This window comes from Cololabis saira, chromosome 17, assembly GCF_033807715.1.
Source record: "Cololabis saira isolate AMF1-May2022 chromosome 17, fColSai1.1, whole genome shotgun sequence".
Lineage (NCBI taxonomy): Eukaryota > Metazoa > Chordata > Actinopteri > Beloniformes > Belonidae > Cololabis > Cololabis saira.
In genome coordinates, this window is record NC_084603.1 from 21,988,194 (window position 1) to 22,015,551 (window position 27,358).

General features: G+C 39.9%; 2 protein-coding genes across 3 annotated transcripts in view; one reads left to right on the forward strand and one right to left on the reverse strand.

The window, feature by feature from the left end:
• pcsk2 (proprotein convertase subtilisin/kexin type 2) overlaps positions 1 to 13,310 on the forward strand; it is a 30,451-nt gene extending 17,141 nt beyond the window's left edge. The window contains exons 6-12 of the mRNA XM_061746018.1: positions 547 to 623; positions 1,727 to 1,815; positions 2,301 to 2,476; positions 5,292 to 5,507; positions 6,561 to 6,661; positions 7,910 to 8,137; positions 12,260 to 13,310. Coding sequence (XP_061602002.1) covers positions 547 to 623; positions 1,727 to 1,815; positions 2,301 to 2,476; positions 5,292 to 5,507; positions 6,561 to 6,661; positions 7,910 to 8,137; positions 12,260 to 12,749 — 1,377 coding nt within the window. The 3' untranslated portion in view covers positions 12,750 to 13,310. The remainder of the gene's footprint in view (positions 1 to 546; positions 624 to 1,726; positions 1,816 to 2,300; positions 2,477 to 5,291; positions 5,508 to 6,560; positions 6,662 to 7,909; positions 8,138 to 12,259) is intronic.
• Positions 13,311 to 15,494: 2,184 nt separating this feature from the next.
• On the reverse strand, positions 15,495 to 26,964 carry LOC133464055 (filensin). 2 transcript variants are annotated; one of them, XM_061746017.1, is made up of 8 exons: positions 26,407 to 26,964; positions 25,285 to 25,345; positions 23,773 to 23,868; positions 21,513 to 21,605; positions 18,954 to 19,061; positions 17,897 to 18,117; positions 17,249 to 17,340; positions 15,495 to 17,011 (listed from the first exon to the last, which is right to left on the reverse strand). In XM_061746017.1, the coding sequence occupies exons 1-8, from the start codon at positions 26,778 to 26,780 to the stop codon at positions 16,032 to 16,034; spliced, it is 2,025 nt and encodes a 674-aa protein (XP_061602001.1). In that variant the 5' UTR covers positions 26,781 to 26,964; the 3' UTR covers positions 15,495 to 16,031. The 2 variants fall into 2 exon arrangements, with proteins under 2 accessions (XP_061602001.1, XP_061602000.1); XM_061746016.1 differs by having other exon boundaries at positions 18,954 to 19,067; positions 26,407 to 26,963.
• Positions 26,965 to 27,358: the final 394 nt, after the last annotated feature.

Here is a 27,358-nt window from a genome sequence, read left to right on the forward strand (position 1 = left end):
TTGAAAATCCGTGGGTGACCACACATCATTGCAGCAGACTAAAGATTAGTGATAAAGCATTGCATCAAGGTATTCAAGCCAATGCTAATGTTTATGCTCCAAGTTCAACAGCAGTACGCACTTGTGCCATGCTAACCTGGCCAGCCATTCCCCTTCCCATGACCGTACCAAACAAATCACAACAGGCTGGCGTCGGGATTCATATGATGACTCATACAGGAGCATTTAAGAACCACTGTCCCAAAGAATTACCAATAACAACGTAACAAGTTTTTACTTCAAAAATAACAGCATTCATTCACCGGTGGTCCTACTCCACTCCACAACATTTTGGACATATCATGTTGAGCTAGGTGCACTTGTACAAACCAAGGAGCTATAAATGGGTAGAAATCTGTATCACTGTGTACTGGTTTATCCAGATGACAGAACCCACTGTGATAATTGCAGCACTTCACTGTGAATTGCTCCTCACTACCCTCTCTCTTGTTGTTTTTCTGCCTGTATGTTGTTATTTTTGTAAATACATCTATTTGGTCCTTTCAGAATGCCGATGCCAGCTATGACTTCAGCAGCAATGACCCGTTCCCGTTTCCACGCTACACAGATGACTGGTTCAACAGGTAATACTCGCCCAGAGAACCCTGTTTATATATACACATACTCTGAACGTTTTTTTGTGTGCTCTCCCTCGAGTCTGGCAGCTCTCCTTTATTGATTTTCTCTCCACATAGTTCCATTAAGACATAATGGCGCAGTATAAACAGAGCTGTTGTCCCGCAGAAGACAATAGAAAACACAATCTCTATTTTTAACTGCTCGCTCAATGGTGATAAGGCAGATAAAAGAGGAACCTAGAAAGTCTAGGCTGCTCCCGGTGTACATAGCAGTGACCTTTTTGTCTGATAAATCCATATCTGCCTCCCATCTCCAAATCACACTGTGATCTACAGGCTGTATAACACATGTAGAGCAGAGTAGCAAAGACAAATCTGTTCTGCCTCCAGCTCCCCTGAATCCAGCTGCTTGGACGTACTGTGTGTGTGTGTGTGTGTGTGTGTGTGTGTGTGTGTGTGTGTGTGTGTGTGTGTGTGTGTGTGTGTGTGTGTGTGTGTGTGTGTGTGTGTGTGTGTGTGTGTGTGTGTGTGTGTGTGTGTGTGTGTGTGTGTGTGTGTGTGTGTGTGTGTGTGTGTGTAGGACCGAAAAGGACGCTTTGGTATAGTGGCAGTTGCTGACTGTTGGGCAATTCTCGCTGGCTAATCAGCCGGTTGTTATAAATAGCTGCCTGTCTGTAGCAAAGCATGCTGGGAATGAGGGGTTGACTCTCTGCAGTGTCCCTGTGGGGAGTGACGGGATGGAGGGATAGACACACATTACACACTGAACACAAACAGATGTATGCAAACACACTGGAGGCTATTCATTTGGACCGCCAATGTTGTCGTTTGTTGTCGAGCAAATGTTTGTCAGTTCACATAATTGAGAGCGTTTGTTCTAATTATATTTGGTTTATGATTGATTTGAAAAAATGCTTAGCTTACCCATTCTGTTATCAATTCCATCCTCTATGTCGTACACAGAATCACTTAACAATAACTGGGGCTAGTGTTGATCGGGGAAATCTACGCTCAGCAAGCTATTTGCAAATTTATGTAAATTCATGCAAATCCTCTCACATCATGTCTTTGCTTTTTTTTTGGTTCTCTTTTCTATTTTTTGACATCAGTCACGGCACACGGTGTGCAGGGGAGGTTTCTGCTGCAGCCAACAACAACATCTGCGGTGTGGGAGTCGCCTACAACTCCAAGGTGGCAGGTGTGTGTCACGGTAAACCTACATTTAAGACGGAGGCGGGGATAGCAGCAATGTAAATAACAGCCCTGATTACAGCATGATGGAGGGCTCAGAGCTGCACCATGAGGTTCCTTTTGCTGAGTACTCAAAGCATGTTGTCAGCGTGTATCATGTATCATGTTGACTTTATGGAAGAATGGAGCCGAACTGTTGAAGCATGTCTAAATGGTGCACCTCTGCCCACAGAGTAACCGCATACTACTGATGAGGTCATGTGGAGTCCACTGCTGGACAGCATCATGAATCCTAACAGCTTTCTGTGTCCTATATACTTGAAATGTAATGTGTGTTCAAATAAGGAGAAAAAAGCAATAAGTAGTAATCATTTTGGCCATTTGTTGCAGTCGTTTCATTATTGCAGGGCAGTCATGCTGCATCCATTTCTGGCTAACTTTCAGCAGCAACAAAATGGTAAACGAATAGAAACAGGACTGCTTCTTTTTCAGGTATCAGGATGCTGGACCAGCCCTTTATGACTGATATCATTGAAGCATCATCTATCAGCCACATGCCCCAGATTATTGACATCTACAGCGCTAGCTGGGGACCAACTGATGATGGCAAAACAGTGGATGGACCCCGGGAGCTGACTTTGCAGGCTATGGCTGATGGCGTCAACAAGGTAAAGTTATTGCACTGGTTTTGCAGGGAGTTTGGAAATAAAGTGGAAGTTAGAGAGACGTTTTAAATAGCATCCAATCATTTCACAAAACAGGTTTATCTGGGCAGAGGTTAAGAAATATGTTTTCTTTCTTTTTGTTCCTTCCCCATCAGGTACATGGTTTTACACCCGTCAGTCACAACTCTGAACACAATGACAGATTGATTGCACAATTTCAGTTCCCTTGTTCCAACTCTACACTGGGTCATTGTGAACACCAAGCATACCGCTTCCTTACAGTAGTTGGAAGCAAATTATTTAACTTGTAACAATTATACATCTTGCTCAGAAAAGACGGGTTAAAGCTGCTGAAGGAACAAAAGAAGGGGTAGTCACAAAAAAAGCATGTTGTTTGAATATTGTGACTGACATATCGGATATTGATCTTTAGACAGAGAGAGAGAGAGAAAGCCGTGGGTTAGCTTAAGGAAGTGCAAATAATCCTGATGATCCCTACAAATGTAGGTGTGAGGAAATCCTGCAGAAGAAGGAAAGAGGAGGGCTGTAACAGTTCAATCCAGATTACATAATGACCCCTTCTTGCATCCATAGATAATACCAAAATGAAGTTAAGTTTGTTTAAATAATTTTCTTGAAATAGTTTGACATAGTTTTCTGGAACTCTACCACAGTGCAGAATATAATTCTTAACAAACACATTCACTCATTTGCGTGTAGAGGACAGCAATGTCTAACATGTCCAACATGTCCAACATCTTCCATCACTCTACATTTGTGGAAGAACTGGTGACTGTTATGGCCACAAAGTTTGAGTTTAAGTTTGCAAATTCAGCACGGTTACTCTCTTATGTATTATCCTTTTGGTTATTGATGCCTGTAAACTGTGACGCCTCGCAGGGACAATAAGTTTCACTCTTGTGGCAGATTAATGAAAATGTCTTCACCGTGTGGTTTCTGAACCTATTTTTGACGACACCAACAACACAGCCAGTCCAGAGGGGAGAAAGCAACCCAGCAGGCCATCCATCATAGGGCTCCTAACTTTCTTTGTCACTTTTAATTTCACTCAATTACAATGAAAGAATACTTTCTTATTAAGTAACTTTAGCTTCCCAAATGGCGAGAGTACAGTTTTGGAGTTTGTCGCACGTTCTATTCTGTACCTCTGTTCTCAAGGACACTTTAGTAACAAGGTGAAAATTCTTCGATGTCTGCCAAGGACTTTGCGCTAGGACCACAGACACCTGCATGTGCACACACATACACACACCCACCCCTGCTAACAGCTCCTCTGCCAATTACATGCTTGATTGATCATCATACACTGTGTGCAGGCAGGTGTGGGCTCATCTGCAATGACCCAGTCTCAGGCAGAGCAGGTGAACAGGAGCAAAGCTCAGAGGAATATCAGATCACATTATCATAACTAATCAAGCAGCTACTCTGCAAACATAGGTTCTCATGAACTTGCATACTGCAAGAATCTTTGTCGGCTGTAGAAGATGTGCACTGTGTCCAAGGCCATATAAAGTAAAAAATAACCAGCAGTGTCCCTGTGCTAGATTTATGTTCTTTGTCAGAATTATGCAGGACACTGTATTCAGGGACTCTCAAATATTCTCTGAGTTCAAACAAACAGACATAAATATGCCAGGAGAAGGAAAGGCCTGCCATTTCACATCCACTTGATTCTTTCTTCTGTGGGTAAACCGTCGTATTTTAGCACAGACGCAGCCGTCAGAGGAGGGGATGCCCTCAGTGTGAAGCCACAGTCAGTTATTTTTTATGTTTTAACGCGCTCTATCAGTGGCAAACATTACAGTAACCTGTGTCTTTGATGTTCTGTCTTGAATGTGTTTTGTTTTTACAACTTGAGTTACAGAAAGTCTCAAAACACTGAAGTAAAATAGCATCAATTTGTGTACTCTTGAGCAGTTTTAACATAATTTACCAGCTGCAAAGAAAAACAGACAGCAATAAATGTTGAAATGTAACGAGACACTTTTTTTATTCTAGATCTGACCAAACCCAGACCACCTTGTTTTTTCTTTTAGTTCTGCCATATGTCAAAGTGTCATTGGACGAGACAGTGAACCGCTGCATTGTCCCCCATAAGCTCATTAGTGTGTGGCTGCTTGCGTATATAGAGTCAATTTAGTAAAAATAGCAAGAAGCACAACATGAGTGGAGTGTGAATGATAAACTTATCAAAAAAGGACTTGACAGAAAATATAAAAGGTTAAAAAGGCACATGTAATGCAGATTTTTTATAGTCACATATGTAAAATTTAACCACTGACCTTCAGGTTCATGGGCAAACGTTCTACCAACTGAGCCATCTACCCCTATTGGAATAGTTTGCTGTATCTTAATTGCCTGCCTCTTATTGCCAGAAATAAACCTCTGGCTTATGATTAGTTGCATCATGTTGCTTTTCAGAAACCTGAGCATTTTCTCTCTTTTTTATTTTCTTTATGATTGTAATGGGTCAGACGAGGTAGTGCATGATTAAGCAATTGCAGAGCGGAGGAACAAAGTGGCAAAAATAAATTACTACTGGAACGTTCAAATAAATCTAAAAAAACAAACACCACCTGGTGACTAGAGAGGTCTGGGTTTGTTGTCTTGTCTGAATCCTTCATACGTAGAGGAGTAAATCAAAGTAAAGTAATATACTAACATCTGCTGTTTGATTATATTCAGAGAAAATTCCCCTCATTCCCAATTATCATTGCAATCATGCACATCTCATGAGATGTAGAGGGAGCTGTTAACATATTTTCACGTCACTCGGATTATGACAATGTTGTTTCAGGGACGCGGAGGAAAAGGCAGCATCTACGTCTGGGCATCAGGAGATGGTGGTAGCTATGACGACTGCAACTGTGACGGTTATGCTTCAAGCATGTGGACGATCTCCATCAATTCTGCCATCAATGACGGGCGCACCGCCCTGTACGATGAGAGCTGCTCCTCCACACTGGCATCTACATTCAGCAATGGACGCAAAAGAAACCCAGAGGCTGGCGTTGTGAGTGTGTCTGCATTTAATCCCTTCTCTTAAGAATGCTGTACATGAATAAAAATGACCTGAAGTGTGCAGCAACATTCATCAGATGGTTTTCATTTCCACAGCTTTTAAACTCTGCATTCTTTTTTCAAAGTTTAATATCATTTCAACGATAGTCTGTTGTAAGCCACCAGGGATTTTCTGACTGGTTAAGAAAGAAATGGTGGATGGAATGTAGGAATAGCTTGTTCCAAAGTGACATTCTCCAAGCGAGATAGTAGGAATAAAATATCCTTGACATTCACACTCTCCAGTAGATGCTCAGAGAAGTCCCCATCCTGTGATGTTACCACCAAATACAACATAACTGGTGTGTTGCAATGAGACATCTTTATCTTTAACGGGTTCATATTCACCAGACAGTTTTGTGTTATGACGAGTTATCAAGGCGTCACAAATTTGGGAAGAACCACTACCAAGCAACCAAAAACCAAATGCTGCTCACATCTTGTATTTAAGGGTAAAACCTGAACTTGATGGTTCTTGTAAGGATAGTGATTACTGACGTTCACATTGAGATCTTCAGACCAACATCCTCCAACATACGTCTGTGCAGAGACAGTAGTGTTTGAGTGATTATGCAAATCACCTTTGGCTATTGACAAAGTTTATGATCTTGCCAAAGGGTTTCCCAGCAAATTGCAGCTAATCGTTTATCACTTATAATTAAGCACTGGATTCAATTAATAAATGTTTACTCAGGAAACATACCGATTCTGCTTACAAACACTCATCAGTGTTGTTTGTCCTCCTCTTTTATTCTTCTAAAATATGCAGTATAACTCAAAAAGGTTTCTGCTGACGGACATGTCGCTAAATTTATTATACTTTCTCAGAGTCTCTGATGATCCTGGATATTGTATCTTAATTATCAAAAATTATTCATGTTTTCAGGTTTAAATATAATTATGAATTCATTACAATGTATGTTCTTCTATCAATTGCCAAAATGAACTATACCAATGAGCAGATGAAACTTTCCATTGAGAGACTGTTGGGTCTTGCCTTTTTCAGGCCACCACAGACTTGTACGGGAACTGCACACTGCGTCACTCTGGAACATCGGCTGCAGCTCCAGAGGCAGCGGGCGTCTTTGCTTTGGCTCTTGAGGCTAAGTATGTACTCCACAGCCCTTTCCGCAGCCCAGTAATAAATATAATCAGCAATTTAGACGGACTTTCTACCTAAAACATTACCTCATTGAATGTCACTCTTTGAAAGTGCATCCTTGAGCTTTTATGAATATGCTGGTTTTCAACTCCCTCCGTTTGTTCCAGTTCTTGCTTTGTTAATAATAAGTATGTGAGTCAGTGTCAGAATTCCCGAAAGACGAATAATTTCTCCACTTTCCAAAGAGTTGCTCTACTTCCTAAATAATTGCTTATTTATGACAACCATGAGCCAGATGAAAATTAAACTGCTCTCACACAACCCAGACTCCATGAGTTTGTACCAAGGACACTAATCACATTGGTATCTGTGCTCTTTATATAACAGAACAAGGATTCTTTTTTAAAAAAGACATTTCGGTTTTTCTGCCTTTTGCTCAGAACTAATTTATCGTTCCATCCCAGAAACTGAGCTTTAACATGAAACAGACCGCAGCGACTCATCATTATCTTAAAATGCAGAAAAGTTGATAACTTTAGGCTAAAACATAATGCCTTAATATCTGTTAATCCTGATGTTCTAGTACAAGTTGGAGTTCATTTTATAAGGAGCTAAGCTTGTGAATCCAAAGAAATAACATTTTGATATTACTATGCCACTTAAGCAAAGCCACCTACATGTAATTTAGCAACAATCGATATAAAACCTGGAGAGTTAGAGTTTCTCAGATCCTCTCGGAGACCCTTTCTTTTTTTCTCTGGTTTTTTCATCTCTTGTATTAAAGGCTGACAAGATCCATCAGCCACTAGCCAATACCCGCTGATGGAGCTGAGTAAAGACACACTGTTTGCTTTGTACACACAATGATGATGTGGCTGTTGGAAGGACCGGATGTTCACCCTGTCCGGAGGCAAATAATCCACAAGCCTTTTTACGGCCCGAAAACACTTAAACCTTGTGCAGGCAGAACAAAGACGCCAAAACACACGGCCAAAATGATGGACAGAGACACAGGATAGGCAAACATCTCTCTTAAAGCACACACACAATGATGTATACTTAATAAAAAAAAACAGAAACCATGAACAGGGAATGTTTATTTATGTAAACTTTTATTTCCTTTTTCTTCTTTTCTTTTGTACCCATGTACCCATGCTTGTGCAGAATTAACCAACGATACTTCTCACTTCTTCATCTTTGTTTCCTTCCTAAACTCTGTCTGGCACACGCTTGCACCTGTTGGGCCATCCCAGTCCTAACCTGACGTGGAGAGACATGCAGCATCTCTCAGTCCTGACATCCAAGCGGAACCAGCTCCATGACGAGGTCCACCAGTGGAGGAGGAATGGCGTGGGCCTCGAGTTCAACCACTTGTTTGGCTATGGAGTCCTGGATGCTGGGGGCATGGTGAAAATGGCCAAGGAATGGAAAACCGTGCCTGAGCGTTTCCACTGTGTAGCTGGATCCATTCAGGAACCCCAGTGAGTCATCTCTTAACTTTAAAGCTTTATTTCATACCAAACACACTGCATATTACATGTGAACATTGAATATTCTCCAATCTCCAATTGCCCTTTCCAAGATTTTGTAAAGAAAATGGTGTAGAGCAGACAGAGATATACTCATTTAATTACTGGGCAATCCCACTGTGGATTCATTGAATAAAACATCTGCAACGGGAGTATTCACCTTATAATCCTTCAATATTTAGATGAGCTTTCTCTATTTGTATGAAGGTCTTGCCGTTATGATACCGTATGTTACGAGTTAGTTAGTTGTTTAAGGTGTACTTAATCAGTCAACAGCACTGGCCAGCCAGCAGGGTTTTTGGAGCCGTGCTGAAGTGTCTAACCCAAGGCAGGGATGGTTTTTCGGCCTTACAGAGGTTCTTGAACATTCTCGCTATTTCTGGTAATGCAGACACGAGTTTATGGTGGGGCTCCGTTAAACTACTCTAGGCCTCCACTAATGGAAAACCCATCTATAATTTTGGGCTTCGGTGGCCCAAACTACTGTAAGTGATACTGTTGTGTTGTGTCCGTTGGTAGTTACTTCAGACAAATAACTGCTCTCATAGACAGATAATGTCCTCTGTCTACAGGTCCTACTCCTGTTAGGCTCACTGTACTCTGATTGATCTAATTGTTGGCCAGAAATGGTGAAGTGTGAACGGTTGAACGTTCTTTGTTAGACGTGCGTAGAGCTAATCACTTGATAGTCATTAAGAAAATGTGTTATAAGACAAGTAACTGAGGAGCAGCCTGGACTGTGAACAAAGTGAGTAATTTTGGATCAGCAACAGACTCATTCTCTCTAGCGTGGACTTTGGGCTTTTGTGACTTTTCGGACCTCGTATATGCACAACAAGATGTAAAACATATCATATAGCTTCTTTAAAAAACGAGAAAGTTATTGATGGTATTTGTAGGTGTTTTTTTGTTTATTTTTTTTTCTTCTATTTTTTCCCCTGCCTATGCTGCAACTCTCCCCAGACCTGAAGAAAATTCATCTGGGTATTTTTTGTGCAATTGCCACCACAAACAAATGGAAATGATCACATGCATCCCTGACCGTATTCTCACCATATATCACCCTCTGAATTACCGCACCATTCACAGCATCATATTTTCCCCAGTTGTGGGCAGAGCTGCATTTTGACAGCAACACAGACTGGCCTCTACTTTATTGAAGATCCTTACTCTATGACCTCGTTTTCACAGTTGCGGCTGTGATTAAGACGGCCTTCATCTTATTCTCCCTGTGCCAGTTATAAATCTTTCCTTACACTAGTCTATTTCCCTCCCCACCTCTCCTCAATCTGCAGCCTCACTTTTCCCTTTCTTCTGCACTTCAAGCCTCCATCACTATCATCTTATTTATTTGATTTTAATTCCTCCTGTTCCCTTCTGCCTGCAGGGGCAAGGGCTCAGCTATCTGTTCATCTGTCATATTATGAGCTTGTGCGCTTACTGTGTGATGCCTGGTTTCCTATGACTAACCCTGTTATGCACTCTAATTAAAGGACCACAAATTCCTCAGCTTGATAAACCCTGGAAACACTTTCCAGCAGATTTACTGACCACCAGAAAGGGATTCCACTTGGTAGAATGCCTTCATAATGTGGATGACTGATGAGAGCTGTGCTTTAGCACACATAGTAAAACTCAAAGCTGACTGCCTCAGTCTATTATTATTATTATCATCAGCACCCCCTTTTATTTGTTTTTGTGTCTAATGAGTGCGATGCAGACACTGAAGTCACGACATGAAAGTGTGCCTGACTGTGCATCTCCCTCTCTTGGGTACAATTAGACAATGAGGAAATAACTTGAATATCCATGTCTGATAACTTTTGTGTTAGTTGTCCAGTTACAGGTTAACCCCTGAAAAAGATGGTTCTTCAAATGTAAGCGCTACTGCTTAAATAACAGAGGTCATGTAGTCATTAAATATTCATTATGACTAGGGTTGCAAAGGGGTGGAAATTTCCGGTAAATTTCCGGAAACTTTCCGGAAACTTTCCATGGGAAGTTAAGCTGGGGAATTTTGGAAATATTCCAAATTGGAAACTTTCCATGGGAATTATGGGAATTTATGGGAATTATTGGGAATTTATGGGAATTTATGGGAATTAACTGGAAATTGGGGGTAATTTAAACAAACTGTATCATATCCAAACATTAGCACCTAACTTACCAGCTAGCTAGCTACTGTGTTAATACATTTTTATTTAATATTTGCAAGTTAAACATTAATACCATTATAGATCAAATATATTTACCCCATAATATTATCAAAACCTACTTGACTTTATATAGTCCGTGGGCTCAAATGTGTGGCTTCAATAGTCTTGTGCTTTGAGCTCAAATGTGTGGCCTCCAGGCTTCAAGAAATCACCTGTGCATGTGATGGAGGAATGCACAGTGCATGTAGGGGGCGTGGCCTAAATAGCCCTGCAGTAAGCAATGTGCTGTGTGCATGAGACTATGCTACAATATATTTCCCCCAACTATATTTAAGTTCCCTGTTAAGGGCCAACCTTCAATTCTGTAAATTTCTTATTTATTCCCGTTAATTCCCATGGAAAGTTTCCAACTTTGAAAATTCCCGGAATTTTGCAACCCTAATTTATGACACATGATTAAATGATGAGCATTTTCATTATGTCAGATTTGTAAACATATGATGTCATTCACTGGCCAACAACCCATCAAGAGCAGTCTTGGTTTTTTTTTCCTGGTATCAGTTATTCCCTCTGTCGGTCCTCAGCAGCTCACTGCTAGTCTCACGCAGCTGTGCTCATTTTTCAAACTGAGTGGTGTTACACACATCTCTTTTGCTAAGTTTCTGTGTCTGTCCTTTGTCGCGTTTTTCTCCATTTCCCACCACCTGTGATGTGGCCTCAGCTTGTAATAGTGTTATTAAGCCTCTTCACAGCCTTCGGCCAACACCTCTGCCCTGCTGTGTTCTCCCTCTGTCTTCTATCATCCGACAAAATGGTGAAGCAGCACATCTCCCAAATCACCCAGGAACAACAATACCGTCTTTTTTACGGCCTTCTTTTTTAAACTCAGTTCTGAACAAATCCATAGCTCAATCAAGAAAAAAATAAGTAAAAAACTTAAAAAAAGAGAAAGAAATAAAGACATGCTCTGAAAAAATACCCTCAATTTAAGGGTGGTTCATCAAATGTTACTGAGTGCAGAAAGACAGAACACATCGTCCCAGGCAATTGACTGTGTTTAAATAAATCATAAACAGCATTTTATTGGACTATTGTCTGTAACCAACAAACACACAGTGAAAGCCATTGTTTAAACTTAAAATTAAATCTCAATTACTTAGTATTTTCACTTACTTACGTGACAGTTTGGAACATGTGAACTAATCTAATTATTTCAATTTTATACGTTGAGTTTTATTTATAAAAAGCAATTTGAAACTTTTAAGTTAATGACCTTTTTGAATTATCATTATTATTTTTAGCAGTAGGAGGAGTTGTACAACATTTTTTTCATCCTTTTCTTTGCTTTTAATGTTTCTAAACCTCCCCAGTTGCTTTTTTTTCAGGGGACAAGAACTGGAAGGTTGAGGTGACCTGGCATGGACTAATTATGTCATTTCAGTTCTGATTGATGCATTTTGTAGATGTACAGCTCAGAGGATTCAATAGGAGTTTTTTTTTATTTTTTATTAATTTTGAAATTTCATACTTTTAATGAGTTCTCTATTCAATGAAGAATTAAATAACATCTGATTTGGAACACAAAATCTTTTTAGACATGAAAGGAAATGAGTAAAAAATAAATGAATCTTGTTGAGGAGAAAGATTAATATTTTGTCCCATCCACATGTCAAATTAAGAGAAGATAAAACACTGTCGTTGCTGTTGCGTGAAAAACATCCTCAATCTTAGTCATAATTGGTTGTTTCAATGTCATATTAGGTCGAGGATGTGTTTACTGTGATTTTTGAAGAAGGAGTGGGGTGAAAGTAAATATTATTTCATCTGCTTCCTTTGGTGCACGACCAGTGCCATCTTCTGGACATGGACTTTCTTGTTTCTCTCTGACATGTGTTTAACTCTGGTTCTCCTTCTGCAGTAAAATCCAGTCTGGCAACAAGCTGGTGTTGGCCATCACCACGGACGCCTGTGAGGGGAAGGACAACTTTGTCCGCTACCTGGAGCACGTTCAGGCCGTGGTCACAGTCAATGCCAGCCGCCGTGGAGACCTCAACATTAACATGACCTCACCCATGGGCACAAAGTCCATACTGTTGAGCCGAAGGCCCCGAGATGATGACGCCAAGGTGGGCTTCGACAAGTGGCCCTTCATGACCACCCACACCTGGGGGGAGGACCCCCGTGGAACCTGGGTCCTCGAGGTGGGTTTTCAGGGTGACGAGCCACAGCGAGGCGTCCTGAAGGAGTGGACTGTCATGCTGCACGGAACACAAAGTGCCCCTTATATAGACCAGATCGTGCGTGATTATCAGTCCAAACTTGCCATGTCCAAAAAGGAAGAGCTGGAGGAGGAGCTGGATGAGGCTGTAGAGAGAAGTCTGAAGAGTTTGCTGAGTAAAACCAACTAAAATCCCATCTGCATGTTTCCACTCGTCTTTTACCCTCTGCAGTCTCGCTCTGTCCTTCTCGAAATCTCACATCGCCTTAGTTCTTCTCCGTGTCTTGTCCCTTTTGTCTCCCTCTCTGCTTTTTGTAATCAATAGTTTCAATTAGCCCCCCATTCAATGAATGTTTCTTGTAACAATCATAATAAAAGTGTAAACCCCATGAATCTGTTCTACATAAACAGAGCAAACTGAATCACCAGAATTTTTACACTCTACAGAACTGTACATAAACCAAATATAAGCCACCTGTTCATGCCCTTGCTTTTATTGCCCTGCACCTCTCTTCTGCCAAATGTTGTACAGTTTGTGACTGTAAAGGATTTTCTGTGTCATTCTACTTAAAGTTTAATATATCTTGCAAACAAAGTAGTGACACTTCTTTCTGTTTATATTTTTGTGACATGCACTGTTTATATAAACAAAGAAATGAATGTGTAATTTATTTTGCAGTGTGTGGTCATCAGTTCGTATTTCATAATCTTTGGCGTATACTATAATAAATCTATTCAGCTGTTTATTAAAGTATTTGAGTGATTTGGAAAACATGAAATGAGATACCGAGTAAATTCAGCCTTTATTCAGTTTTTTTGAGAGCCTACAGAACAGCAAAGCCAAATAATACATTTCCAAATGAAGGTGAAACCCAGGCTGCATTGTCATGGCCCAGCAATCTGACTGAATGTTCTACTCTTACTTTATGTACCGTTCAAAAAGGGCATATTGTCCCAAAAGAGCAGTGAATATGTTACATGTAAATAGGCAATTATGGCTTAATAGACACATTCCATTTAAATAAATAATTATTTGGTTTAGATCATATAGCTGCATAAAATAAATTAAGACAGACAATCTGTGACGTGGGCAATAGATTTTCTGAGGAATTGGTTTCAATCCAAAGGTTCAGGGCTCTGCATAATGCCATATTGTCAAATGGTGATTGCCTATCTCCAGTTAATCCAAAAGGTTTGGTTTAGCTCATTGTAAACTATCCATGCTTGTTTCAGTTGTTCCTACTGAAACGACATCTGAAATGTATATTGTCAGAACTGGTAGGAGAACTGGCGGAATACAGTCGATTGTTCATTGGCTAACGGTCTGGTTAGTCAGCCTGAAAGGGTATTGAAATGTTCTCCAGGTGAAGGTGGGTTAGGTGCGGACCTGGCTGCTGTATGTGTGAAAAATATCAGTTGATGAGCTATAGTTGTCAGGCTGGCCCTCCTCTGCTGTCGTGATGAGCAGCCTTTGACCAAAGGCAAAAGTAGCTGCTACCCACTGGTTAGCTAAGCCAGACCCGCCTGGAGCCATTTGTGGTCTGTTATAGCAATTAACAGCACAATAAACCATATTATCCTTAAAATAAGAAGGATTATCCTCTCTGAACTCTTTATTCACAGCTCAGAAGTCAAGTTGGCCAAAAGTATTAAGCAACAAAAGTGATAGCTAGCTGTTTGACGGCATTGACTGTAGAAGTTTGACTAGGGTTGCCACCCGTCCCGTAAAATACGGAATTGTCCTTTATTTGAGAAAAAAATGTTGCGTCCCGTATATGGGATGCAATTTGTCCCGTATTTTCATTAATTTTTACACCATATTCTAGTTGAATTATTGAAATAAATTAACTTTTACACCATATTCTAGTTGAATTATTGAAATAAATTAACTTTTACACCATATTCTAGTTGAATTATTGAAATAAATTAACTTTTACACCATATTCTAGTTGAATTATTGAAATAAGTTAACTTTTACACCATATTCTAGTTGAATTATTGAAATAAATTAACTTTTACACCATATTCTTCACCTGTAGGCTATATTACATCTAGATGTGGACATACGTAGCATAGGAGGCTATTTCAGTTGCTATGGTTGTCTGCTGTCTGTACAGTCATGAAAGTTCAATTATTTATTTCTATTTCTGAAAGGTGGCAACCCTAAGTTTGACACCAAAGACTGCAATGCAGCCGTTACTCAAGAACAGATTCACCTAATTCTATATACATTTGTGGATTTATATCACTTTACCTGATAAGGGATGGAAATACTCAACCCTCCATACACTAGTCATTGATGTGAAATCTTGCTATTGAACCCAAAGCTCTGTTTGAACCAAATAGTAATTATGTATGTTTCAGCTGTAAAGTTGGATATTTGGGTATTGGGGTCAGAGCAGATTGACAGGCTTTTGGAGTCAGCCCTTGATGGGGGTTCAGGGAACTGCTAGTTTTTTCATTTCTGTCATGATGACAGATTTAAGATGTACCCCCTTGGCTTAGGCCAAATAACTAACTGGACTTTGGAAATGCAAAAACCTTTTAGTTGAAAATCTTTTTAACCTAATGGTAAGGGGAAAAATGCAAGATTATATGGGTTCTGTCAGTATCTTGGAAATTCATCCATTTTAAGCCCTTGAGTAAATCAAAATGCTCTCTATTTTTAATACTGTGTAAAACATTCCTCTTCTCAGAAAGATGGATAAAATATATAACAATACAAAGATGATCCCAAAGATGGTTTTGGCTCCTCAGCATTCATAAACATGAGACTGTACAGCTAAGGAAAGAAGCTGTAAAAGCTATTTCCTTATCAAATGAAGTACAAGAGTGGATTGAACAGAAAGTCAAATGACCACGTTGGCTTGAAGACAACCATATGGAGTGCTTCAAACACAGTATCTATCTAAAACTGAACAGAACAAAGACTAAGTTGATGTTTTAATCTTTTATTATTCAATTTATCAAAGCAAATTAATACACAGCAAAACTGTGCTGAGGGCATGCAGTGGCATCCAATTGAAACAAAATTAGCTTAAAGGGGAAAGTTGGAGTTCTCAGAGAGTTGGGTGGCACAACTTCAAAGTTTTTTTTTCATTTTTTTTGTTTCTTTTTTTAAATAGTGGCATACAGCTTAGTGTTTTTCAATTTAATCCCAAGTTTTCAGACAGTAAAGGACTCATCGCATGAACATGGGTGTAAAGTCGAACCTCAGCAGCACTTATGGAGCAAGCAAACAAGTTCTTGACACAAGACCAGAGACTTCAAGCAATAGAAAAGCTATGAATATCAGAGCAGGAATGTGTAATTGGTCTTAATGCATAGCCTGTCTCTCTAAGAGACAAAAACATTTGTTTTAAAACAGTGGTCTAAGGAGCATTTGTATTTAAATGGTCATTTACCAACATCTGCATTTCCTTTTTGTCAGAGGACCTGGACCATGAAGGACCCTACGGGAGTTGATGTGGTTTTAGTGTTTCTTCTTGCTGGACTTCTCAATCATGGTCTCCACTACCATGGAAGTCTCCTCATAACCTTTCATTTTGCGACCATTGGAGAACTTCTCCACAGACTCCACCACCTCCACCTTCTCATAGCTCATGGCATCTGGGCTGAAGCTGCTAGAGCTAGAAGTGGTGGAACTTGAACTTGTGCTGGCACCCCGTGGTCCAGGCTTTGGAGTTGGCTCACCTGTGCCATTGTCATCTCTGTTTTTCTTGGACTTATTTGCAGTAGGGGTGGGATCTTTGGCGCTTGCGCCAGATGGTGGAGGGACGGGGCTTGGATCTTTTGAGTGAATTTGTGGTTCTCCAATATTTTGTTTACCTTTTCCTCCATTATCTTGACCTTTGTCACCCTTGTTATTGTCCTTTCCACTTCCTGCATCAGAGGGCAGGGCGGGACTGAGCGGCCTGGGGTCTGTCATGGGTTTAGGGGGTGGAGGACATGGTTTACTATGTCCATAAGGATCATATGGTGATATCATTCCATCCGTGATGGTGACATAGATGTGGCCAGCTGATGGTGAGGAGGTGCAGAAACAGGGATCCAGGTAGCTGCCGTCACCAGTAACAAGGACATAACGACCCTTGGTGTAGAAATCAGCGATTGGTTCTGGCCTCTTGTACTTCCTCATTCTGTCTCTGACAATGTTACAAAGAGTATCAAAGGCTTTGCTAATCTGAGCTCCATCTGGGACATCTTGCGGAGACACGCCAGCGAAAACAGGTCTCTGCTCTTTTCTCTGTTCCATCTCTTCCTGTGCTTCCTCAGATTGACCTCCCTTCAGTTCTTCATCTCCAGCCTCTACACACACTCCAACATTTCTGTCCTCCTGACCATTGTCAATAACATCTTTAGGGGTCAGCTCTTTCTTCTTCAGGACCTTTTTGGCCATGATCTTCTGTCGGGGCTTGATGCTTGTGATATCATGGATAGCCTGGGTGATATCTGGACACAAATAGATTCAAATCAAATGTCTGTAATTAATCAAATAAAACAGAATGAACATTATGCAAGTGGCAGCTAATTAAAATTGCTTGAGACAAAAATATATACAATATTTCAGTTTTGTAGGCCTTGATGCTTAAGAGGAAGCAGTTAACTAAACTATAAAGGCAGCTCACAGCACCCTGAAAAGGAGATTTTGAGTGCAAAACAGCTGTGATGTGCTTATGGTGTCCTTACCTTTCCCCCGGCTTGATGCGGTGGGTGTGTGAGTGTAGCGGTAATTAGTGGTAAACAGGGTAATGGGAGTGCCAATTATCGCAGAATTCAACCTGCAGGGAAGAGAGCGGTAAAATGTCACCCCTGCAACAGCAATGCACTTAGCAGCTTTCCTACACAGTTAAACTGGTCGGGGAATGGATCATTGATGTTTTCTGGATTAGAAAATAACAAAAACTTCAAGTAAAAGATATATAGCTCATCCTATATAGAAATAAAAAGAAGCAAAGTAAAATCATCTATTATGACACGACATTTAGACAGATTAGTTACTTAATTACAACTGAAATATTTTTCACTTTGGGCGAGTCAAACCTTTTATTGGCATACATCAGGCTTGTCTAGAATGTTTGACGTTCTGTCTAAGGCCCTGCCCTCACCGAAATGTAATAGCTATAAATCTATTCACTAATACATCCACCTCAAAGAAAGAGCCCAGAATGTATTTTAGTGCTTCTACTGGATTAATGCTGTTCAAATTCATTGTCTTCCCTCTCGGAATCTATGCAGTCTATTTGATCAAAAAGTGGAACAGCTACCTTGACTGAAGTGAAAAGTCGGGCTTTACATGTGTCTATGTGTGCCAGCCGCTAAGACAATTCAATCTACCTGTTATCTTCGTTCTCGATGATCCTCTTGTACCTCTCCAGCTCATTCTCAAGGGAGGTCTGGTACATGGCCAAGTGGCGACATTCACTGGTGAACTTCTCCAAGGACCTCTCAGCTTCTTCGATATCCTTGCGCAGATTTTCGATTTTCTCATTGAACATCTGGATCTCATCATCGTAGCTTTCTTGTGTGTTTTTGATGGCTTGCTCCAGCATTGCAGTCTAAGAGAGGAAAATGGGGTCGGGTTTTAAGAAGTTATGATATGGAATGGTGATTTTTAACTATACTATCCATACATTTCGAGGAGAAATGAATACATTTAATATCAATAATAAAATCATAAACTTAAAAAAAGAGAAAGAAAAAAAGAAAGAAAAACACTTGAACTTTGTCTCTACTGAGAAACTGATCCCTGTTTTTGTTTCTCTTATGAAATAACGCAAACAAACGCTGTATTTTCTTGTACAAGTATGTATTGTTAATCACCTATAGCATTACAGTATGTCATTTAGGAACTTACTCATAAGTGTTTTAGGGTCAAAATAAAGGAGACTTTTAGAAAAAAAGTCTCCATGGGGACAAATCAATACAGGCACTATAACTTTGTTTTACTTTTCTTTTTAAATCATTATATTATAGTGTATTCAGCCGTTTGGCATGGGGTTGTACCGTGGGGAAACGCTGTAGACGCTGCAATGAGAGGGTCTCTGCTGTCACCTAGTGGTACATCTAAGTTAAAGACTATTATTTAACTCCTTACTATGTAAATAGCGCCGATTTTTTGATAACAAGTGGAATCAAAGCAAAGGGGAAAATATGAATACATTATAAAAAATCACTCCAAGCCTGAACTGATGTTTTTTCACTTACTTGTAATCTTCATTGTTATTGTTGGAAAATAGAACTTTGAATTAATTTTCTTTGTAACAGTAATGCTTTCTAATTGATCTCGCTCTCGCTCTCCCTCTCTCTCTGTTGTGTATAATAATGGCACAATTTATTTGATCAAATTCACTCAATTTTCCATCTGAAACGTGCTGTTGCTACAGCGACTCACCTCAGCTTGCAGGCGATGCTTCTGGGCTTGCAGCTGACAGAGGGCAGTCTTGTATTCCTCCAGCTGACTCTGGAGCCCTGGAACTTTCCTCTGGGCCAGCAGCTTCTCCTGCTCCTTCACATATTCAACATAAATCAATACAAACATGAAATGGGCTCCTTGTCTTTACAAGATACAACACCTTCTTACCCTTGGCATACATACAGTATATACAGCAGTCCCTAAGTGTTTTTTTTTTCTTGAATTTAAATTACAAATGTTGCACAGGTACCAGTAACAACACATTATGTGCATTTAATCTTTAAGATTAGCCTTCAAAATTTTAAGGTGCAGTAAGGTGTCCTTTCACTCATCACATAGCCTGCATGACAAATGCTGCATATTGTCTCTGGGCGTAACATTTCTGTTTCTTTTATATCATGATATTCATGATTCATTCTTCATAGCAGCACAGGAATTCTATCCTAAAACAACATTATCAAGTTTTAGCTTTAAAAATCAGTCTAAAACAAGAATACAAAAACTGTAATCAATGTATTGATTACACTTGTACAGTCTGAAAAAAGTTATCACTGTTCTCTTTATGTTCTACAAACAAATATGAGAAAAAGAAATGAATTAACATAAAAAATTACAGTCCTTACAGTCGTTACTGACTTTAAAAAAAAAACGATTTTGAATTGAATTGAATTGGTTGCCTCTGTCATGTGTGTATTATCAACAGGTGGGGCAAGATAATTTGGGTTTATTAAGATGCACAAATTAATTCTTCACATGGACAAAGTCACAGATTTGTGTGAAAGTGGTACGATTTTAATATCTACGGTAATTTGTATTGGCTCCAATATGCAAACGAGACAATATTTAACAATAACCAGACTCAAAAGTTTTAATGATATAAAGAGTCAAAGGTTTTCTTTGTAGATATTTTGAAAAACCCTTTTTATCAGTCTGATCACTTTAAAAAGAAAAAGAAAAAAAGAAAACAAACCTCTATTAAATTCTTGGTTCAGAATCAGAATAAAAGAGAGAAAATCTTTAGAAATAAAAAAAGAAAAAAATATCCTAGTTAATTTCTGTCATTAAACTCACGATACGTAGCAGTACCACTTCTGACCATAGGGCAGCATATCTTTCACCAATGGATGAAGTATTTGGTCACGTGACCCATTGGTTTCTGAAGACCGGTTTTAAAGCCTGTTCATCTTCATATGGGCACAGCCATGTTGCTCCAAGCCAATAGGAACAGGCGCACCAGCAGGGTTCGGCTCCTTCAGCCGAACCCTGCCAAAATATCTGCAGAGCTGCCGTCACATGTTTACAGCGGGATATACCGTTTAACATGTTGACTTGACAGTGAAATCAAACATAACCATTGCGTTTAACTGATGCTGGGATAATACAAACCGGTGGTTGTTTCGCCAAGCGTGGTAGCATGATGATTACAGATGAGGAAATGGTAACAGCTAGCCATTGGCTATATTTTCAATAAATGTATTGCTTGATATAAACACTCCTGGTGTGGTACAAAAGAAATTCACCAAAAATATGTCATGGGGGTGTGACATCCAGGAATTAAACCAGGCTGTAAATATGTATATTTCTGCCCTAAAGTCGGACATATTAACATGGGAATTGACGGCCACTCTCTATTGCTCAGTCAAGTAACTCTAACGAAGTTTAGTTCTGCATGAGCGTCAATGTGGAATTAAAATGGTTGGCGCTCAACTTTCTTATGGTTTTTCTGCCCCTATGTTGTCATTGCTCCATAAGGTGACTGATGCCCCTCCTAATCCGTCCAAAGCCGGATAATGTGGACAGCCCGTTTTTTTTTCTTTCTAAAATTACTCTCCGAACTGTTTGTGTAATCAAGATGTCTCATTAAGTATTAAGTTAGACATCTAAGGCTGATTTCTTTTTTTTTTTAACATTCAATATTTATTTTCTATAAAAAAAATCCCAATCCTTTCTTATTCAAAAACGTATTTTTGATTCATCTCCATTCTGTGTGCAGCTAGTCCTCAGAGATCACTGCCCAGCTTCCTTAACCTTTTCTTTGTTGATGCTGATTTCACCCCATTAGCCAACAATTCTGGCTCTTTGTTTATTTTATTTATGATGAGTCAGCGAATCCAATTAAAGTTCTTTTTGCATTAGGATAAGCTATGCCTCTGAGTTTTTTTTGTGTCAAACAAATTAATCTTCATTCTGCTTTACAAACACCGACTTCTGCAGCACAGTGAGTCAAAAATTAGCATGCACTGTCATTTTCCACGACATTTGCTCGATTATGTGCCCCGACAGGTTCTTACTGCTGGCCTGTCCGTGTGTCTTGATGAATGTGTTAACTGTCTGTCAATGCCTTCTGCACACGTATTCACAAATATGTATGAACACATACACGAACTGAGGCACAGGCAACAAACTGAACAAAGAAGCCAGGAACGGCATCAGCCTCAGACACGTAGGCAAGGCTGACACACATGCATACAAACAACCTTTTCTCCCTCAGGAGGAGTGGGACACACACACACAGAATGACAACATTAGTGACCTCACCTCGGAGATGCCAACTGACACATTGGGAACGAGGGGAAGTGTCTGGTTGATTTGCTGCAAAATGTTCACATAAGTTTGGATCTCTGCAAGGTTCTGTAAAAAAGAAGATCATATAAAGAGAAAACCTGAAACATACCACTCTACAAAAAGAAGCAACATCTCAAAACGCCATCTTCTCACAAAGTTCTTAGAAAGCTTTTTCAACCATCCTACTGATGACTGGATATATTTCAAAGGTTTGAGTGAAAGGCTTTCATTTATAAGAGGGGGCAACATTGGTCTTCTAATCCATTGTGATGTGATGCAAGACACTGATAAAAAGCAACTATATGTCCATTGTCCAGAGGGACACTTCAAAGCTCAGGACCAGAAACCCACTTTTGAAACGACTCCCTATTCTTTTCTACATAATGCAGTATTGGCAGTGCCCTTTGATATTCTGTCAAAACAAATGCAGAACCACTGGTTAATTCAAGATCAGAAGCAGCACTGGATAATCTAAAGAAGAAAAATTGCTCAGGCAAGAATGTCTATTGAAAGACATTCTCGCATTCAAGCCTTGTTTTGCTTCAGCCTTTTTGCAGCCATTGTGTTGGACCTTCCACCCGTTTCTAGAACACAAAGGGTAATTTTCACTTTTTTTCTCTCGCCCGTGCTTTCAGCTGTATGACCGTGCTTGTGATGAGCTGTGTTGTATATTCGGTGCATGGCTTTTCTTCACTCACATCACACAGAGCAAATTGTTGCTAACGCTCTAGGAACATCACAACACATGGCACATGGCACCTGTTTCAATGTTTGGAGTCTTTTCAGTGGAGAGAGTGGTGGCCTGATTTCAGCTGTGCTCAAAAGTAAAAGTAGGAAACTTTTCTTTAAGTTTTACATGAGAAAGACTTCTAGGATAAATGTGGGTTAACCAGCAAACTTCCGTCAGATTAAATTTACACTCAAAAGTCACATTGGATGGGTCACTGAAAGAGTCATGGTATGGTTTTATATTTACATTCTACCTGTGACTTAAAAATATGTTCTGTTTAAGTTAATTTATTTTTAAGGTGTTTAATGGCCGTTTACTATGCCCCTTTTTCAAAGGTTTACAGTTTCCTGAGGTCAAAATATCAAAGTTGAACAGTTCCAAAGCTTACTTTCCAACCATGTTTTTCAATTCTTTTCAAATCAGCAGCTTTCAGGGGCTGAATCAGCCGCTTGGTGGACTTACTGGTTTAACTGGAGCACTGTAACTGGTCGTTTGCAAAAGAGGAAGAAGGAAAAAAAGAGACATCCAACTTCAGACATCCAATCTTATGCTGTCAACCACAAAACATTGTTTTTTTCTTCTTTGTTTTGTCATACTGTATGCCACTCTTTAAACATATGAACTGACTTTCTTGGTCTATTTTTCTTGGTCTATTCAGAATAGAGTGATATTATCCAATTATTTTATTCACAAACTTGTATGTAATACTGTCCCAGTGGACCTATAAAGTCCAATTAGGTGCCACTTCTCTACGGTGTGTTATGCGTTTCCGTAATTAAAAACTTCCTTCTGATGACAATTGGATAATCATGGCAGCCTTTGCTTAAATAACTAGTTTATTCATTGATTTCAGACCATTTACACATTAAATAAATAAATAAATAAAGACTTTACCCAGATCCAAAACTCTGCCTTTGACTTTCATTATACCGCAGACACAATGAACCCAAGAGATTTCATATTATGCCTTTTAGTCTCAATTTGATTTACTAATATTCATTAATTCCTGTATTTCAGGCATGTAATGCGTTAAAGAAAATGTACATGTACATTCTTTCTCAACTGTGTTTTTATGTCTTTATGTCTTACTATTATGGGTGGGAGGGTGTGATATTGCATCTTAAAAGCAGCAGTGGATATATATTAACAAATTAAATAAAGTTGATAAGACAACTTGGGTGTCTTTTCGATGTACCTTCAAACTGAAGGATTACCTTAAATTCTTTTTGGGAAGAGACCAGAATTAGAGTTCAGAGTTACAGAATTGTATATATTTCCCTAGTTTACATAATATCAACTCAGAGTAACTGAAGTACGCCATCTCATGGTCATGAACAATGAACAAAAGATATACCCAAAGCAATTTAACTCCCAAATTATGAAAAAAGAATAGTATGATCCCTTTGCCTTTTCTTAGCCTTGCATGAGCCCAAGTGAGGTGGCTAGACTTGTTTTTGTTCATAGCATTAATTATTATAATGATTTAATGTTAAATGTTCTGACCTTCTTATGTCTGTCTCTGGTGGAACTGATGTCATCCTGCAGGAACTGAGACTGGATCTGGTACTCCAAGTTTCTCAGCAAAGCGCTGTCGGCCTCCTGCAAGAGGAGAGGAGAGCAGAGCAGTGGAGAGTAGAGGAGAGCAGAGTAGAGGAGAGCAGAGTAGAGTAGAGTAGAGCAGAGCAGAGTAGAGTAAAGCAGAGTAAAGCAGAGCAGAGTAGAGGAGAGCAGAGTAGAGTAGAGTCGAGTAAAGCAGAGTAAAGCAGACCAAAGCAGAGCAGAGTAGAGCAGAGCAGAGCAGAGTAAAGCAGAGTAGAGCAGAGTAGAGTAGAGTAGAGTAGAGTAGAGCAGAGCAGAGTAGAGTAAAGCAGAGTAAAGCAGAGCAGAGTAGAGGAGAGCAGAGTAGAGTAGAGTCGAGTAAAGCAGAGTAAAGCAGACCAAAGCAGAGCAGAGTAGAGCAGAGCAGAGCAGAGTAAAGCAGAGTAGAGCAGAGTAGAGTAGAGTAGAGTAGAGCAGAGCAGAGTAGAGCAGAGCAGAGTAGAGGAGAGCAGAGTAGAGTAGAGTAGAGTAGAGCAGAGCAGAGTAGAGGAGAGCAGAGTAGAGTAGAGTAGAGTCGAGTAAAGCAGAGTAAAGCAGACCAAAGCAGAGCAGAGCAGAGTAGAGCAGAGCAGAGCAGAGTAAAGCAGAGTAAAGCAGAGTAGAACAGAGTAGAGTACAGTAGAACAGAGTAGAGTACAGTAGAATAGAGCAGAGTAGAGTAGAGCAGAGCAGAGTAGAGTAGAGCAGAGCAGAGCAGAGCAGAGTAGAGCAGAGTAGAGTAAAGCAGAGTAGAGCAGAGCAGAGTAAAGCAGAGTAGAGTAGAGTAAAGCAGAGTAAAGCAGAGCAGAGTAGAGCAGAGCAGATTAAAGCAGAGTAGAACAGAGCAGAGTAGAGTAAAGCAGAGTAGAGCAGAGCAGATTAAAGCAGAGTAGAGCAGAGCAGAGTAAAGCAGAGTAGAGCAGAGTAAAGCAGAGTAGAGTACAGTAGAGCAGAGCAGAGTAGAGTACAGTAGAGCAGAGTAAAGCAGAGCAGAGTAGAGTAGAGCAGAGTAGAGTAGAGTAGAGCACAGCAGAGCAGAGTAGAGTAGAGTAGAGTAGAGCACAGCAGAGCAGAGTAGAGTAGAGTAGAGCAGAGTAGAGCAGAGTAGAGTAGAGTGACAGGGAGTATAACAAAACAGAGGTGATCAGAGTAGTGTAGAGCTGAAAATTATGCGCCCCCCTCCAAAAGAAGAAAAAAGCACTGAAATGACATATTATAGTCATACATGAAACAAAATACTAGTTTACATTTACAAGTCTAAAACATTTTTGGTCTTGTAAATTTCTTTTTCTGGGCAAAATTTTAAAATTTCTTCAAAAGCTGGCTTAAATACTTCATTAGTACAAGATATATACAAATATATTCATATATCATTATTTCAAACAGCGTGTTTATAAAAGGGTGTATCTAAACATTCAGGAACATTCAGTACGGTACCTTGTTTAAATGTTCCAGTGTGCCTCTCAGGTGCTCCTGGTAATCACATTCATTTTTGTATCTGGAACATATAACATATTTATTTTCAGTTCAGATCCATTTGACTTTTTTACGTCTCACCAAATGTTGCTTTGCATACAGAAATGCCTGTTGATTAAATTCAAGCACGTACCTAGTGACGGCAGAAAGAGAGAGAAAAAAAGCTTTAATTTTACTGGAAATAATGCACAGCAGCAGTCTGGAAGGCTAGCTAGTTGTCTCAATCTTTGACCTTATTGTCCTTCATTCCAGATATTTGTATTTCTCATATCAATCTAGGAGGAGGGAAAGGTTGCATTGTTTTAAGCTACAGTACTTACTTTGTGCAAGAGCATTAAATCAATACTACACTTGATCATTTCCAGCTCACTTCACTGGATAGTTCATTCCCACTTGGTCATTAGTCCACTTAATTTGTCAATAATGCACCAAGGATATCGGCAAAAACCTAATTACATGACTACCTGCAATTGTAGCAGTAGTTTACCCAAACTAGAAAGAGAGAGAGAGAGAGAAAAAGTCTCTTCTCTTTCTTTAGCACTCCATAAAGAAGCTGTGCAGATTGCTTTGGTTTTATTTAGCATGTTTTACAATATTGCCTCTGGGAATTGCTTATAAAATGGAAATTAATTGCATTTTGTATGCACCACGCAGCACTATAAAATGTTTCCTCAGATACGATGTATGGCAATACCCTTTATTTCACTTTTTGACTAATATCTCTAAACGCAAATCATTTTTTCTCTATATATTTCAGTTCAATGTCTAAATAAATTCTTGTTTTAAAATGGTTGGTGATGTTGTAATTAGATACAATTTACAGAATTTGTAAGAGATTAAAGTTAGAGCAGTTTTTATGATTTTTCATGGACTAAAAGGCAGTCCAGACATATTTTCATGACTCAATTGAATCGCCAGATTTCTCACCATCATAATGTTTTTATTTATAGTTTTGATGCAGTTCCTAAAAAGTAGAAACAATCTTCTTCTTTAGACTCAACAGTTTTTATCCCTTATTACTCTGTCCTAAATTTTCCTGACCTTTGACACATAGATAGGACCAACCACAGACCACTCCCTTACTTGCAGGTAAAGTCATCCAGCATACGGCAAGCTTCCTTCAGTTCCCGCTCCAGCTTGGAACGTTCGGAGCTCAGCTCCCTAATGCGCTGTCTGTTGACTCCAGTCTGCTCGGTGAAGGCCTCCTCCAGGCCGCTGGCCTCCTCCATGCGCTGCAGCGTCTCCAGCTGCTTTCGGAACACAGCATTGCGCTGCTCCAAGACCCGCGCTCTGTTGATGTACCGGGCAAAGCGGCTGTTGAGCTCCTGAAGGCTCTCCCAGCCCTGGATGGCTGAAATGCCCGCAGAGGATTGAGAGTCCTCAGGTTCCTCATCAAAGACGTCGGAGCGCTCATACTTTTCCTTGCGCACCTCGCGCGAGTAGGTGGTCTTAAACATGGTGGCGTGCTTCTCTCTTCTGGGCTGATGGTACTTGGGCCCCTGCCGCACCTTTAGTGTGTGAAAACTTGGTTGCTCACCCTTGGCTGTCTCATGCTAGACTACAAGCTGCACAGCCCTGGCCGGAGTCGAAATAGTCCCACTAGACCTGCCCCTGGCTCTCACCATGCACGCCCTGACTCTGGGGCCTTCCAGAGTTTATTGTTCCATATTTGGCAGAGATTTGAAAAGCGTACTGTTGATGACAAAGCAGAACCACAAACACAAACAATCCAGCAGCCCGCGAAAGCACTGGGGTGTCACGTACCATTATCATGGCTCTTAGTCAGCTGCTTTCTATATCCCTGTTTGACATGGCATGCCAGATATTGGCTTGTTGAAGTACAGAGTGGCAAAACTGTGAGGACTTTGGAGACCAATTCTGTTTTCACACTGTGCTGAAAATAATTGTTTTTTGATTCCCTAGTCGGTTTTGGTTCAAAATCTTAAAAGAAAACTATGACAAAAACATTCAGTCCAAATTGATGATTCCCATAAAGCAGGCCTAGCAAATAAGAATATTCAGTAAAATGAATGTC

Excerpts from the sequence above, each read along its gene's own strand:
- LOC133464055 (XM_061746016.1), bottom strand. The coding sequence starts at position 26,780 with ATGTTTAAGACCACCTACTCGCGCGAGGTGCGCAAGGAAAAGTATGAG. Across the intron at positions 21,606-23,772 it reads CCAGAGACAGACATAAGAAG|AACCTTGCAGAGATCCAAAC; the intron begins GTCAGAACATTT and ends TCTTTTTTACAG. Across the intron at positions 17,012-17,248 it reads CGCATCAAGCCGGGGGAAAG|ATATCACCCAGGCTATCCAT; the intron begins GTAAGGACACCA and ends ATTTGTGTCCAG.